Source organism: Chlamydotis macqueenii, chromosome Z (genome assembly GCF_036417535.1).
Source record: "Chlamydotis macqueenii isolate bChlMac1 chromosome Z, bChlMac1.mat, whole genome shotgun sequence".
Classification (NCBI taxonomy): Eukaryota; Metazoa; Chordata; class Aves; order Otidiformes; family Otididae; genus Chlamydotis; species Chlamydotis macqueenii.
In genome coordinates this window covers 63,129,719-63,146,177 of record NC_141593.1, presented here as the reverse complement: position 1 = coordinate 63,146,177, position 16,459 = coordinate 63,129,719, and the positions used below count along the sequence as shown (strand labels likewise).

The window sequence follows — 16,459 nt, the reverse complement described above, 5'->3', positions numbered from 1 at the left end:
TGTTTTGTTAAAACTATACTATCAACCTTTAATTTAAGAACGTACAGCAACAGCACTTGTTTCTGTAAGCAATGATCCCTGTATAAGCACTCAAGACAAAGAATTTTAGAGTCTGTCTTTAAATGTACATAGTAGAGAAACTGGAAAAGCAGTGTATTAAATATTCATTGGCAGTAGTGCCTGGATTCTTTACTAAGTTCTCAAACTGATGATCTTAAGCAAAAAATTTGAACTTGGGATTGCATTCTCAAAGAAAAATAGAGAAAGTGTAATTAAGATTAAAAACAATGCAAGTTATCACCTGAAGAATGTTTCCTGAAGCTGATGAGGTATAGTTGCAAAGTCAAACGCGCAGTAGGACTGTGGAAGAAAGACTTCCATGTTCTTTCTGACTTCTACAGGTGGGCTTGTCATAATAGGTGCTGCACTGCCAAAAAATGGATACGAGTACCTAATAAAAACAGTCACAGAATTAATCAAATAATAAATAGATTCTTATACTTTCTGCAACAACAGTTTACACACCTTTTACTGAAGCATGACTTGTATCACTGATCAAAATCTGCACAAATACATCCAACAACAGAATTTAGTCCTCAAATGAGAACATGAATTTTTATTTCAGCACTGATCCAACTTCATTTATATTTGCTGTTACTTGGACAAAAAAGCTTTAATAATCAGTATGTTCACAACAATATGAATTAATATTTTATTAAAATTATGCAATTATTATATAAAGTGAGCAGAGAAATAGAAGAAAGGAGTATTATATTCAGAGGTAGATTGCTACTTGAGAACTATATTTATATAACTATTAACTATATTTACAGCTAAGGCTGGTCTAGCATGTAGTAATTGATAACTAAGTATACATATACACAGCATCAGAACCATTTGAAAATTTCAGTCACATTTGAAGAATCAGGTTTTTAATTACTATAGTTTAATTCACCAAAGGAAAGTCAAATCATTTTACCAATGTTTTATAATGTGGCCTAAGACTACTCTACTGGCACAATTCAGTGTATGATAAACTACAAAGGGGAGGCCAAGAATCTCTTGAACTTTGCTTTGCTCAAACTGATCATGTCAGCTGTCACCCAAGTTACTAATAAAATAAACGCTGCCAATTACAAAATCCCATACTTCAGCTGCTTACGCAAAACTCCTTAAACAGCTTGTGTAGATCTGAATGAAATAATGCTCCCAATATACACTGAAAATGCAATTTGTTACCCCGCAACTTTTCTTAGCATTTGTGTCTTTGGGTGTTTTTCCTCTTCAGTTTCTTGCCATATTCATCACTGACTGTAAAAACTGAAGCGTATGAAACAGCAAAACCTATCTATTGTCTCTGTTCTGAAGAAAATAATTTTTGAAACACTATGTGAAAAAGCTTTTATATGATAAAATTCCATCCACTGTAGATTGTTTCCCTATACTATTTGAAAACCATTAATGATGCAATCTACACTAGTTGTGTTTTAAAATGCAAGTGCAACTCCATAGACACAAATATTCAACCCTTTCAAACCACATCACCATTTAAAGATATGCTTCATCATGTGCACCAAAAGGGCCCTAACAGAAACCAGAAGGCAAACTAAAAGCTGGATGAACCACTGAATTCATATACGCCATCAATAACGAATATCCCACAAGTAGGAATATATTTTTTAAAACAAAAATCATCCTTGTACTCATGAAGTCTCAGTTCTAAACTCTAGTTCTTATTCCTCCAACTTAGCATTCTCTTCCCAGGTTAACAACTGCTAATGCTCCAAAAGTGCTTCCACACTTCTCTTCTATGTTGGCATCAAAACTAATCACTAAGCAATTGTTCCAAACTAGCACTGGTAGTCTTCTACTTTTACTTCAGGTACAAAACTCATGCATTCAAAAAGCTTGTCTTTTTTTCTAACTCCACAATGTAACAAAAGATGCAACTTCTCCCTACTAAGCTTTTCTTCTTGTATGCAAAGACTATCAATAACCCCTTATGCTACCTCTCAGATTTAATATATTTACTACACTGATTCTTCACTTTAAGACTAGAATGTCCTTCCTTTAGATTCACTGTCATACACAAACCAGGTGATCTCTCTCTTACTAAAACACAAAGAGTTCTCAGTGGAGACGTGTAAAGCTACAGAAATCACTCCTTTGAGCTGGAAAGGCAGTCGGAATGTCAGGAGGCAAGTAATCCTCCTTTTCGTCCAAGGACTGAATGATCATAGAATGGCTAGGGTTGGAAGGGACCTTTAAAGGTCATCCAGTCCAACCCCCTGCAAGGAGCAGGGATATTGTCAACCAGATCAGGTTGCTCAGAGCCCTTGAATGTTTCCAGGGATGGGGCTTCCACCACCTCTCTGGGCAACCTCTTCCAGTGCTTCACCACCTTCATCGTCAAAGATTATTTTCCTTATGTCTAGTCTAAATCTACTCTCTTTTAGTTTAAAACCATTACCCCTTGTCCTGTTGCCACAGGCCCTGCTAAAAAGGTTGTCCCCATCTTTCTTATAGGCCCACTTTAAGCACTGAAAGGTTGCAATAATGTTGTCCTGGAGCCTCCTCTTCTGAGATCAGATATTCAAGTGAAATTCAATAAAAATTACAATGCAGGTGAAGTGCTGCATACTATCTTTAACAACGTAATGTTGATAAGTTTAGTGATGAACTAAACGAACACTACAGAGTATTTTGCTACTGAAAATCAGCTACATAAAGGTAAAAGGCATCAGGAAGCACAATGCCAGCAATCACTGAGATTATGAAGGCTTTGTACTAAAAAGAAAGGTATTGTTATTACCAAAAATAAGATCAAAAATAAATCGTACCTTAAAATGCAATTTATTGGAAAACCAACTTCCAGACCACGTATACTTCGTAAGTCTATTGAAAAGCAAAAATGGTGAGAGGCTGCTGGAATAACAATTTTCTGTGCTGAGACAGGCTCAGAAGAACTGGATGGACCCACAAGGTTGGGTTGAGAGGCAGCTACTGGACCATTATCAGCTGAAAACACAGAAGAGAATTTCCGACATTTTTAATAATTTGTTCTGCCCAAAATAACAAAATATATTAAAGATAAGTTTCACATTTTAAACACAAGTACAGATATATTGCTTCCTCAAGAGATTTTAATTCCTTATAATGTAAACTAAAACTATGAAAAATAGCCACTCTATTTGTAAGTTACTGCTTCCATAGAAACAAAATACCAAAAAAACCAATACACTTTAAGTCTTCTTAAAAGATTCCATAATATCTTTCCTTTTTTAAAGTAATCTTCAAAGTTATGGAAGTTTCTCTCACTGAAGAAAAGTTTAGACTAAGATCCAAGATATAAATTCTTCAGAGGGATGCTGTAAGACTTCAGTTCAAGAGTTTACATAGTTATTCCTAGCCAACTTGAGGGTACCCAGAAGAGGTGGGCTTACAAAAAATCATTTGTAGTAACCTAGTTTGTTTTGAGTTAAGTAATCTTTTAAGTTCAGGACTGCAAAAGATAAAGCACCAGGTCAATTACAGTGTTTATGTAAGGAAGCATCAACTATTGGTACCAAGCTGAGGTTTAACTATTTAAATAAACTAAAATCCTCTAGCTAGGTCTGTCAAGCACGTCTGCTTATGCCCTTTGACAAAAATCCACCTACTGTGACATTCATTTTATAATTTAGGAAGCAGAGGCTACAGTGAGTGCCTGTCCAACTGCATGCAGGCTTATCAAGTCCTCACGCAGGGATGGAACACTGCCTTCAAAGAGTAACAAGCCAAACCACAAGTTTTATAGACAAGGTCTCTAAAAGGTATCTTCCAACAATGTTTAAGATAATAAAGCAGCGAAAGAGGCAAAGGAATAGTCAGAAGAATTCAACTGCCTTTTGTAAATGCCAGTTGTTCTAATACTCCTTCATAATTGCCTAAAATGTTTTTGTAATTTTTAAAGACATACATAATTGTTAGCATTGACTTTATTTTTTCCTTCTTTTTTTAGTGTTTTATTTACATTAACAGTACAAAAAAATCTCAATATTACTTCACCATCAGGTAATCAGCAAAACATAGGAATGAAATAATTTTCAGTCATTCAGGCAAGATGTCACTAAATTGCTTGGTGCAATGAAATGGCTGAATAGAAATTTAAGGCTGTCACAGACAAGAGAACATAAATTGAGGTACGGCCTACTGTTAAAATTAATTTAAGTTGCTACTATATTCAACTTTCATTCAATGTACTAAACGAAAGAAGTTTTGCATTACTGGAATTTTGCAGATCTGACAACAGAGGTGACTTTGCTCGGCTCTGCGATTTGAAAACCGGAAGCTCTTCAGTATGCTGGTTGTTAACCTCTTGGCAAGACTTGACAACCAGCCCTGAAAGATAAACATGAAATTACATGTTTCACATCTTGCCAAAACAGAGTTAAAAATATATTTTTACTATTAATAAAAAGCATAATCCTGGATTTCTTAACTGCTGATTCAAACTAGTTGCTGGGTTCACAATACTTCTTGATACATTCCATATAAAGGATTTAATCCTTGCTTAGGTAGGATCAGTCAGGATTAAAAGAAAGTTTGGCCCAATTAGCACACAAATCCTGAGAGCACATTCTAGGACACAGATTCTCCTCTGCAGAACTGAGTGTCTTTTTGACCAATCTCAAAAGAACAGTAATTCATATATAATTAGAAAAATAATCAGCTTTATTTATAAATCATCTCTTAAAAAAAAAAAAAAGCATGTTCAGATATTTAGCAAACTAACATTTTTTCTTCTGAACTTTATCATTACAGTATTTCTTCCTCTCTCTTCTCTGCTCCTCTTCCATTTCTTCCCAACCCTGTCCTCAAATCAAAAAACAGAACAAGGGCAGTCTTAGAAGGCTATGTGGGGTATTGAGTCCCTACAAAAGGACAGTATAAAAACAAACAAAAAAGTGGCTTGGTTTTGTCCAGGAATCAGCACAGTACAAATGTTTGTTTTCACAATTTATTATCCACATAGTAAATTCCGTAGAAATCTTAAGTCCCACATTTCCCCTGCCTTTCTATTTAATAAGTTTGAACATTAGACCATTTCATCTCCTCACGGAGCAAGTCCATTTCTTCATGGGTATTGTATTGAACGTTCCCATTCAGGGAATCACAAACACTTCTAGTATTCTTTTTCAAGCTGATGACCACCCATATCACTTGTGATCTATACACTATCAAACCCCCAATCTCTTCAAGCATTTTCAGCAACCACCATGTTCAAATTACATTTATTTTCCTCCTGTTATTTGTTTTATGTAAATCATAGAATAGTTTGGGTTGGAAGGGACCTTTAGAGATCACCCAGACCAACCTCCCTGCAAGAAGCAGGGACATTTCAGACCAGATCGGGTTGCTCAGAGCCTCATCCAACCTGGCCTTGAATGTTTCCAAGGATGGGGCATCCACCACCTCTCTGAGCTCTTTGAAATTTATTACTACAAATTAGTAGGTGATCCAAGACCACACTTGACAACTGGGGAGGAAAATATATTCCACATACCTGTTTTTAGTTTTGTGCCTTTTTCAAACTTAAGACTTTCCACTTCACTTTCTGTTGCTCCATCTTCTGTTGAAGAAGAGAGGGCAGCCTGAGATAGGGCTTTCTGTGATCTCTGCTGCAGGGCCTCTGTTTTTCCACCAACAGGTGAAAGAAGTTTCTCCTCTGTCTGTTTAGGTTCAGTTGGAGCATTTAAGGGAATCAAAGGCTGAATAAAGTGACATAGTTTTCTTATTGATCATGACTTACACTGAAAAATTCTGTCTACAACATTTCTACAGTTTGAAATTATTTTTCTGACATAGAAAAATGAAGCAATAAAAGGATTATTCATATAAAGCAACTTGTTCTTTCATGTTCTCTTTTACACACTTAACTCAAATATGACTTAGAAATACCATTTTTTTAACATGCAACTATACAACAGCATCTAAATCAGCAATAAATGTGTAAGCTATACCTGAGCACTCAAGCTCTCCCTTTGCAGAATTACAGATACCCCAACAGTAGGAGCCATATCCAAAGGCAACTGTGGCAGTTTCTGCTTAGCTCTATTTGGCGGAACAAGGACAAACACTCCTTCCAGTGCCACAGGATGCTGACCGATTTCCACATTTCCTTTCTTCAGTAGTCCAGACAGGGGTATTTCAGTGCTTCCAAGAGACTGGTCCCCACAGCAAAGATGGATCTATATACATACAAGAGTGCTAGAAAGTAACTGGCACGTGCATTTCCATTTGAACTGTCTGTTCGCCCTCTACTAAAGGTAGCATAATACAAAAAGATGAAAGAAATCATCCCTAGTGTAGTCCTGCATGCTGAGAACACGTGTTTTGAGCAGTATAAGAAAAGCTATGAAATTTCAGTGTTAAGCAAGTAGGATTTGCCCAGTAGCACAGTAGCAGATCACTGCACTGTCCTTCTGAGGGTCTGTCATATCACTCCTTCTGGAAGACAAATTCAACAGTCTGTGGCTTCTAAACACAGTACAGATTCTTGCTGTTACTGTGTAAGTACATAAAATGCATGACTGCAAGGTAAAGAAGAAAAAAAGTTATCAGAAATCTCGACCTTTGCGCATATATTTAGACACCACTGAAATTGCAAGGAGTTTTGGGATTAAGTAACTGTGTTCTTAATCCCTGGTAAGAGTCTTTACTCCTTTTCCAAAACTTGACTCAATTCTTTCTTTCTTCCACAGCTTAATATTTATACACTTAAGTAAAAGATGGATTTTAAAAAACCAACACACTTTAAGGTAATTTATTTTCCTACCTGAAGCTTATATACCAGCTTGCTCTTTCCCAAATAAGTCACTTCTGTTCTGTATTAGCAGATCAGAACACTGTATTCAAATCCTTAGTATTTATTACACTTAATGAAGACTTTAATGCTAAAAGGTATCAGCTGCCGATATACACACCTAGGTTTCATATATGTGTATATACATACACACACATATATACAAATACAATATATACAATATATATACACACACACATACACCCTTCCCTTGTCTGGCAGCTAGCACCTTCTACAACTAAAGTCTTCACTTCTGGGAAAAAAGTTATTAACTATCAAGGATCAGAATACAGTGCTCTGATTCTATATCCTTAAAATTAAGAAGCTGAGTGAGAAGTCAGAGAAAGAAAAAACTGTAAATCAAGATGTGGATCTGACCTCTTGACAACTCTTGTTCAAAAAGTCATTAACATGATGAAAACACATATAATTCTTCGTACATGTAGATATAATATATGCTGTATTTAATACTTTGTTTCAAGACCATAGACTAAGATTAAATTCCAAACACATCAGTGTTTCTCCAAAAACCGTCATTAGAAAAATATTTCAAGGAGAGACAAAAAAAATCTGAACAATATAAAATTAAACAGAAACATTCTTAAACTAACTGGATAACAAAACTAGAATGGGCTGTACAGGTTTAAAGAAAAATAACTTTAAGAGGGTCCATATCCAAGACTTACACTGTATAACTAACACTGTCTTATTTACCAACTATGCTGTTAGAAACTCTATACTACCCTCAACTAAACAGTCTCCTGTTTTGTAATGAGTTAAGCGTGAGCCAGACACAGATTGCAATAAACACATTCAGTACTACCCAATATTTAGAGTTATAGAACCACTTAGGTGGGAAAAGACCCTTAAGATCATGAAGGCCAACTGTAAATCTAACACTGTCAAGTCCACCACTTGAACCATGAAACCATGTCCCCCATTTAAAGGCATAGCTAAAGATAAGCAATATCCCATAACAGTCCAAATATGGCTGTAGTATATCTAAAAATAGCTAAGGAGTAGGAAAAAAGCCAGACCTTCCTTATTACTCAAAGAGTGCTGAGGACAATGATTTTAGAACTTAGGCAAGAGTGACCAAAGCAGCTGGTGTGGGTGAGGTTATCACAGGCAGCACAAAGCAGGACTGTGGGTTGCAGATGGTCCGATGGCAGAGCAGGTCCCAGAGCTCAGAGCTCTTGAGAATGCCACATTAGCTCTTTTGGAATATCATGTTTCAGCAATACCTTTCATCATGACATGTAACCCAGCTCGCTCTAGCGACTGTACTAAAGAGGCTGCACCCCAACTGAGCTGGGAAATTCGCTGCTAGGGTTTCCCTCACATTAACAAAAGAATCAACTTATACTTGAGCCAAAATACTGTAATACGATCTAGTTTTGGAAAAAGAAATGTCTTCCAGTTTCAGCCCAAGCCATATTCTATTTATTTTATTCTCATTATTTATTTTAATTCACATTTGAGAAGAAACAGCTTACCTGCAATTTTGACTGTGCGCAAAGATAAGCTTGAAGGACATCAACTGTACTACGTATTCGAACTGAAGCTCTTTCTGGCTCAAAGTTTGGATTAATTAAATCAGTGAAAGGTTCATTTGTAACATCATTTCCCAGCAATGAGTAGTAGAAAAAAAACTCAGGCTGTTGTTCAGGAAGCTTCATAGTACTAGGAACTAACTAAAACAGAAGAAAAGAAGAATGTATCACTTTCATTAATGTACAGTTAATGAAATTAACAATCCTTAAGCATTAGATAATAAATTAAAGAGCTTAAAGTGATCTCAAACAACGCAAAAGCAGACCTAGATCTTAGCTCATACTACACACATAATAAAACTTTTCTATTAATACTCAAATCAAATTGTTTAAAAATATTGCTTTACAAGCACACCAATGATTGGCAAATAGACCCATTTGGAATTACCTTTAAGATTCATCAGCACCAAGGGCTGTAACTGACATCATATATTCAATGATGTCAGGCACTGCACAAATATTCAGAAAAAAGCAGGGCCTCCACGAAATATTTGTAGTATAAACAAACAACGCAGATTAGATACTGAGCTACATAATAACTTATGTGATTTAATAAAAGACTGGAACAGCCAGAAACAGCTACTTCATTCTGCAGCCACTGCAGCTGTGAGTTTAATGCCTAAAAAGACAAGCTACCCCAGAGTGATCACAGTAAATTTACTTCACAAGGTCCTATAATTCTGACATGGAAAATTCTCTTCTCTGAAAAGAGACAGGACTGAGAAGAGTTTATCACACCAGGAGTTACAGATGAATTACAATCATGCTGGCTTGGAGTTGTGACTTGTACAGTAACTTGGGCATACCTATCTTTTTTTAATCAAACAATCTGTATCTGTGTGGTACAGTACAGCAGCTGAGGTGTAAAGCTGAAACAATTACATTAGCACAGGACTTAATCCAAGCTAATAAGTCCTTCCCTTAGGCAACATATGAACTCTACTGTTTCATATATCTTATGGATCTGAAAGGTATTTAGTCTTGTTTGAACTTCAGCACACGGGCACCACATTGAAGACGTATTACCACAAATACAGTTTTTATACTATATGGTAATATAAAAGTATGCATGTCATAAAAGTGTATAAATTAAAGTAAATGCAATTCTAGTGCTCCAAAAGAATTCTGATCTTTCATCTGTAATTTGACATTTAAGCACTACACAAAGTTTTAAAATTCAAACTAATGTATATTAATTCAAAACGGGACAAAGCTATTTATTGCAAGAAACTTACAAGACAATAAAAAAATCTAACTAGAAATAAGGCATAGGAGGGCAAAAATACAAATACAGGACAGTACTTCTTAAAGACTACACATAGCAAGGAAACCCACCTGTTCCAACTGTGTGGCAAATGCAATGGTTACAGACAAGACAAAGTAGTCTCTGCAATACTCTGCTGGTCCAATTTGATGATAGCCCTCTTCTTCATTCAAAACTGGCACAAAACTTCTAGGGTCTAGCCCAGAAAGAAGGGCAGATGCTAAGAGATAAGAAAAAAATTAAGTAACTCATGACCTTATTAATTGCTGCAGGAATTCTACACGTAATTGTAATTTTTCCTTTCATTATTATACATGTGCAAAGAAAAATTACAAATAAAGATCTTGATGCTTGGGTCAATGTATTTAAAAAAAAATCCCTAAGTATACTTAGGTATAGCTACAAAAAAAACTCTGACATTAATTTCTATTCAGTGGGCTCAGATGTGATTTTGAACACTACACTAGACAGAATGCTAGCGCACATTTTTAATGTTACAGTGAGTAACATTACAGTGACTGGAACTTTACTTCATTAGGTTAGAGTCTACCATGTTGTTTATTTTACTCATTAAAGGAAACGCAAAACAGTAACTGCATATGGCAACCTGTTCACTTGTTGAAAGAAGTGTGATGTCTCATTCCACAGATCTTTGCAATGTTTAATTTGAAGATTTTTCATATGAAGTCTTCAACACATAAAACACTACGTATTCTGGTTTACTAGCTTTTACTCTATAGGGCCAGTAATTTAATACATTTCAAAGCACCTCAGGTTACACCAAATAGTAATAATCACATGGCACTTTTGGTTGTGAACCTAAAGGCTCCATTTCAAACAGTAGAAACTTTAGACTCCTTAGGTTAGCGAAGCAAATTAAAAAAAAAAAGGTATGAATCCTAAAAGGAAAAACATCTCCTTAACTATATGACTAGACTAGAACTGGGTAGTCTAGCTTTGTCATACCTAATGCTTGAAGCATTAACTTTATACTTGCAAAAATCTACATGTTTGCTTTCCTCCATCACCTAAATACGGTATTGACTACTCTTGAGATAACAGAAGAAAGGGAAAAGCTGACAAACTTGTTTGTATCAATTATTCCACAGAAAGTATGAAGTGATAGACTGCGCTGGGTGAAGGCAGAAGAAATTTCTTGTATTTTTCTACTAGTGTCACAAGGGGTAGGAGAACTTGTGGACAGAAAAATCACAAGGGAAGTGCAGATCAACAAATCATTTACAGTAGTTCCTTGCCTCCTTTACAGTATGCAAATTTCTGTGTTTTTTGTGAACCTGAAAGGATGGAGTAAGCTCAGTGATTACACTGGAACTTCAATACTGCCTTAACCACTCTTGCAGTGCAGCCAAGCCATTGAAGTCTGAGCCAGAAACCTTGTAAAACACTACTGCCACTGACCACTTTGTTTTCACAAAACCAGTCACAGAACATGATAACCAGACAATGAACTCAGAATTAGTAAAAGCAACCCCCAACCCCCAAGGCAAGAACACAACGTACTGTAAGGTAAGTAGGAGAAAATCCACTAGTTTTAACAGAGGCACAGTTTTTAGAAGTGGATAGGCTTTTGAGTGGGGGATGAGGGGAGGAGGCAAATCTGGGTTTGTTTTAGGGGTCATCTTTTCATCATCAAGGGGTCATCAAGTTTTGAGGGTTTGGTTTTTTTTGAACTGCTAACTTACATTAAAAAAACTACTGAACAGCACAGCACATAGACACCTACTAGCATTAATATTTGAGTTCTGATAAGATTTTTTACACATTTCACTAATTACTTTTGAGAGGAATCTACAAGGCAATCTAGAAGTGGAATGAGTTCCAACAGTTAAAGTAGATGTTACTACAAAAACGGATCAGTAGAACATGATTTAACTACTGAATGACTTAGAAGAAAAACCCATTAGAAAAAAGAGAAGTAGCCTACCCAAAAAATGAAATATTGCACTACTATAGAAATCCAAGCCCAAACTACTGAAACTGCATTCTGTGAAGAAACTCTTTTCTTATTTCTTTCATTAGGGAACTTTCTAAAGCCTTGAAATAGGAGTAAAATGCCCACAGGAGTAAATTACGAGTCCTTGATTCTGATTTTAAAGATCAGTTGGTTTTCAACTTTGTCCACATAAGCCACACAATTACCACCGTAAAGCATCCTTGTGAAGTTATTACCATAAGGTACATTAATCAGCTGTAAATTATTTGCATAACATGAAATTAAAATTCTCTTGAGATTTAAAACAATACATTTGCAGCAAGTGAGTTGCACTTGTACAAGTACAAGTGCAGCTTGCAAGTATATTTGCTCATTTGGCACAGAAGCATTTTTAATTCAAAGTGAGTGGAGTGATACTCTTATTAGGTTACTTACCCTTCCCTTCTCTAGGGGGTGCCTCCTTTGCTTTAAAACCATCAACCAGTGCTTTTGAATCAGCCTCCAACACAACACCTACTTGTATTTCAGATTTAAATTTAGTGTACTTGTTACTAAGCAAAGGATACCATTTTGGTGCCTGCAAAATTAAAAACAAAAATAAAAAATCAAAAGCACTTAAAATCCAGGAAAATAATATTTTTTTTTTACAGAAAAATTAGACTTACTTTAGCATTTCTACTTCATCACCTACAGAAATATACCTTGATTTTTATTTCCAAAAATCTGGTCTATTTTAAGTACATAGTAGATCATACTAAGAGATTCTATGGAATCATTTCTGGAAGACTAGCTGACCATACTCTTTTCCACTGATTTGTACAGTAAACAAGTAAGCAAGAAACTTGTTTAAGGATTTACATCATAAATCCTTAATTAGAAGATAAAATCTTCAAGCTCTCAACTGAAAGTGCACAGTAAATTACATGTACCATAAATTCTTAAGAAGTGTAATGTCAAAATAAGATGCCAGGGTTCTGTTACGATCCATATCCAAGTTATGTTTTGATCAAGCACAATATAGAATTTTGATTAATTAATTTTATATAAATAACTATATTATGTTTACTCTACGCTGTGTTAAGGGGCTAGAGTTTCTGATTGCCTAACACACCTTCCAGAGGCCCATTAAAAAACAAACTTAAGACTTGATTCAATGATAGAGACTCAATTCAATTGCTCAGTATCAACTGGTTTGATAAGTTTTTCCATGCAATTAAATAATGGACTTGCCTAAAAGTATTGCTTACAAATGTTCCAATTCTCAAATTTAGAAATGCAAGATTAGAACAAAAGTATTTTCACTTGCTCATGTTCTTGTATAGAGTCAAGATGTCTCCCATCAAAAAAAAAAAGTACATGATCCCCTGGGAATCATACTCCAAATCAAGACTTGAAAGTTATGCCTGTGCCTTAGTTCAAATTCTGCTATCTGTAACAGTAACATTGTCAAAACACAAATTTTAAGCTTTATACCCTACAACATACCTGTTTCTTTTCCTGTGCAGCCCTTAAATCAAGTACAATATAGCCTATATTCTCTTTAGCTGAAGATACAGGATCCAATGCAAAACACTGGAGTTTAATAGGTGTACGCTGCAGCCTGAAAGAACAACTCAGTTGAAATCCAAAATGTAAACGTTATCTCTGCAACTAGTTCACAAAATAATTCATAAGTTTCAAGCATACTAATGATACAAAAATTTATTTCATAATTGATTTTAGTAGTTCAGAAGCTGAGTTTCTGGACATCTAGAAATTCATCATTAAGTGAGACACTGAACAAGTGGATTCATTCTGTAAGAGGAGTGTACTGGCGTGTCACAGAGCCTCTGGTGCTATTAAAGACACATTACTGACAAACACATTCAGTCTCCTCCACATAAAAGAAACAAGCACTGCATCTCACATGAAATTGAAATTTCACTTGTGAAGATATTGTAAAAACAGGACTCATGCGAAAGATTTTTGTACAAAGAACTTACAACAGTTAGAGGCATCTAAGGTGTCTAGTGTACTTTAAGATGTTTTTATGTTGTCAAACATTAAAGATAGTATGGCCTTTTTAACTTCTTTGAAAACACAGAGGTAGTACTATAATCTATCAGCCAAAACCAAATGACAGTTACAGAAACCTTATTCAATTTCTCACCTCTGCTACTGAACTTTTTCAAAAATATTTTATGTAGGCTTTTCAGGCTTGAACTTAAGCTAATTCTGTGTCACAGTGTACATTAAAAAAGCTTGAATGCTTGAACTACTGCATTATTGATTTGCTGTAAGCTCTTGAGTTTTTTTCCAGTAATGTAAAAACATACCCTTTAGAATTTTTAAACATCACTTATCTTGCCACATAGTACTTTTGTTTGTTATGGCAACATGATAGTAGATCAGTGTACAGCTAAAAGAAAGTGTCTAAAAAAAATAAATCAGACAACAGTAACAAAAAAACCCCTATATTTCAGTAGCTGAAAATACAAGAAAATTAAATTTTAGCTCAGATTAGCCTTAACTTTCTAATTTTACCTGTGCTGATGAAGTGCTTTCCTATCAAGTTCCCAAGCCAATTCCGTAGCAAATTCTGGCTGATCAGTATGCTCTACAGGATCAGTAGCTAACTGCTCACCATCAAACTTTGCTTCGACTACAAGCATATGCTTGGGTCGTTTTGGAAAATAGCGCCCTGTAAAAAAGTGTAATTGTCATGCACCACCACTAAAAAAGAAGTGAGAGCTCAGATTTATGCCATAAACCAAATACATAAAAATACATTTCCTGTATCATCTTCCCTGCACTTACTCTAAAGCTATGCTTTTCCTAAAAAAAATAAGTCTTTTCACTATGCAGAAGTAAGAAAGAAGAACATAACATGAACCAAACTATTTGTGAAGCATCCAGAAATAGCAAGACATTAAGTAATAAGGAAAGAAAGAAACTAGGCAACTAGTATGCTTTAATTTTGAGAAATCTATGATTGGGAATAGATCAAGTGAATGAGTAAGAGACAGAGACTGAATCTTTTGCCTGTAGATTTTACCACTGTCCCACATCAAAGCAACAAAACATAACCTAATGAAATGTACATGTATGACAGGGGGAAGAGGAACTACATGCATGTTGGAGTACACGATCTTATTTTAAAGCTACCACGGCAAACTACATAAATGAATAGAGGATAATACGATTTACTTGACAAGGACAAAGCATTCAGCCAAAAACACACTTAAACAACTCAAAACAGGAAAATACACCCAAACAAAAACTCTACACTCACGCATTAATTACACCTCAGTAAATGTAATCTGTAGAAATACAAGATGAGGAACTATTAGCTAGGTATTTTAGTCAACACTAAAAAAAAAAAAAGAAGCTTACAGCAGATTGCTAATAACGGATAGAAGAGTACTTAAAAAAAAAAAAAAAAAAAAAAAAGAGAGGCAGACACGTGAAAAGATCCTGATCGTCGTAAGACAGCGGGTGGACTCCATTGTTTTGGTGCAAAGCTTTCCTGAAGGGCAGCCCCGCTGAAGAGAGTCCCCGGCGGGTAAGGAAGGGCCAGCAAGAGACGGGGCCAGCGCGCTGCGCGGCTGTCCCTGCTCAGGCGCAGGCGGGATGCCGAGGGAACGGGGCCAAACGATCTCCTGCACCCGCCGGTTTAAAGGACAGCACAGGCTGGGACAGCTTTGCAGAGCAAGAAGACGGAATTTATTTCAGGAAAGGAAGGATGCTTTAATTACTCATTTTAAATAACACATTGGGTAAGTACCTCCAGAAACAATTGGGTGAGCTGTGTCCTGGCTTGAAAGTATGCACGTCCACTGCTTTAACAGAAACAGTTTATTAAACACAGCCTGGCTTATCCGGCTCAGAGCCTCAGAGAAAACACACCCGGAGGCGGTGACCACCCTCCATTTTCCGTCCAGGGCGGAGACGACCACCAGCAGCCGGGAGGCCGCGACCCCTCCCGTGCCCGCCTTTACCTTCCAGGACGGAGACGACGATCAGCAGCCGATCGGTGGCTCTGGAGACCATCTCCCCGCTCCGCCCGCGGGCTGCTTGGGCGAGGGGGGCCAGGCACTGCAGCCACTCCCGAAATGGACCTAGAACCCCACTGACCGTCCCGTCCTGCCGCCGCTCGCCGCCCCTTTACCGCCTCGGAGCCTTTAAACGCCAACCGCCGCCCGCCGCCGCACTTCCGCCTAGCAACGGCGGCCCCGCCCACCGCACAGCATGCCGCTTCCGGCGTGGGACGCGCCCGCCCCGCCCCGCCCCGCCGCGCCGCAGGCCCCGCCCCCACCGCAGTCACCTGCCGCCGGCGCAGCTGGTTGGCGCGCGCGGCTCCGCGCAGGGTTACGTGGGGCTGCGTTGCGTCATTTGTCTGTTTGCTGGGCGGGGATCGGGGCGTTTCGGGAAAGGGCGGAGGTGGCGCCGGGCGGGTGCGGGGTCGAGTCGGGCTGGGCTGGGCTGGGCTGGGCTGGGCTGGGCTGTGCGCGGGGCGCGCTAGGGCGGTGCGGGCGGTAAAACGGTGCGGAACGCGCGTGGTGCGTGGTGTCGGCTCGAACGTCACAGACAGAACAACACAAACCCGGCACTGCGGTTGTCACAGGCACCTCGCATCGCCAGCCGGCAAGTACCAGCTGCTCTAAAGACATCCTCCCTGTTACAACAGCGAATTTTTATTGTTTTTTTTTTCCCCTGCGAGGAGTGGCAGGGCAGGGCAGTCTGAAACGCAGTCTGCAAAACGCAGCTCTGTCGTTTTTAAGGTACTCCGTCTTCCATACAAAGAATCAGTTAAGCGGTAACAGCAGGAATTGGCGTCCCCCGGCATCCCAAATTACATTTATGCC

At 37.6% G+C, this 16,459-nt stretch overlaps 1 protein-coding gene across 6 annotated transcripts in view; it reads right to left on the bottom strand.

Moving 5' to 3' along the window:
* The window catches only part of CEP120 (centrosomal protein 120), a 40,114-nt gene extending 24,309 nt beyond the window's left edge, over positions 1-15,805 (bottom strand). For 3 of the 6 annotated variants that reach the window (XM_086770260.1, XM_086770261.1, XM_086770263.1), the window contains exons 1-11: positions 15,593-15,805; positions 14,139-14,295; positions 13,101-13,215; positions 12,051-12,192; positions 9,733-9,881; positions 8,341-8,538; positions 6,003-6,230; positions 5,546-5,750; positions 4,267-4,380; positions 2,841-3,018; positions 302-451 (exon numbers count right to left, since the gene is read on the bottom strand). In XM_086770260.1, the coding sequence (XP_086626386.1) occupies positions 302-451; positions 2,841-3,018; positions 4,267-4,380; positions 5,546-5,750; positions 6,003-6,230; positions 8,341-8,538; positions 9,733-9,881; positions 12,051-12,192; positions 13,101-13,215; positions 14,139-14,295; positions 15,593-15,644 (1,688 nt within the window). In that variant the 5' untranslated portion in view covers positions 15,645-15,805. The remainder of the gene's footprint in view (positions 1-301; positions 452-2,840; positions 3,019-4,266; positions 4,381-5,545; positions 5,751-6,002; positions 6,231-8,340; positions 8,539-9,732; positions 9,882-12,050; positions 12,193-13,100; positions 13,216-14,138; positions 14,296-15,592) is intronic. The other 3 variants (XM_086770262.1, XM_086770266.1, XM_086770264.1) reach the window with 2 other exon arrangements.
* Between the last annotated feature and the right edge of the window lie 654 nt (positions 15,806-16,459).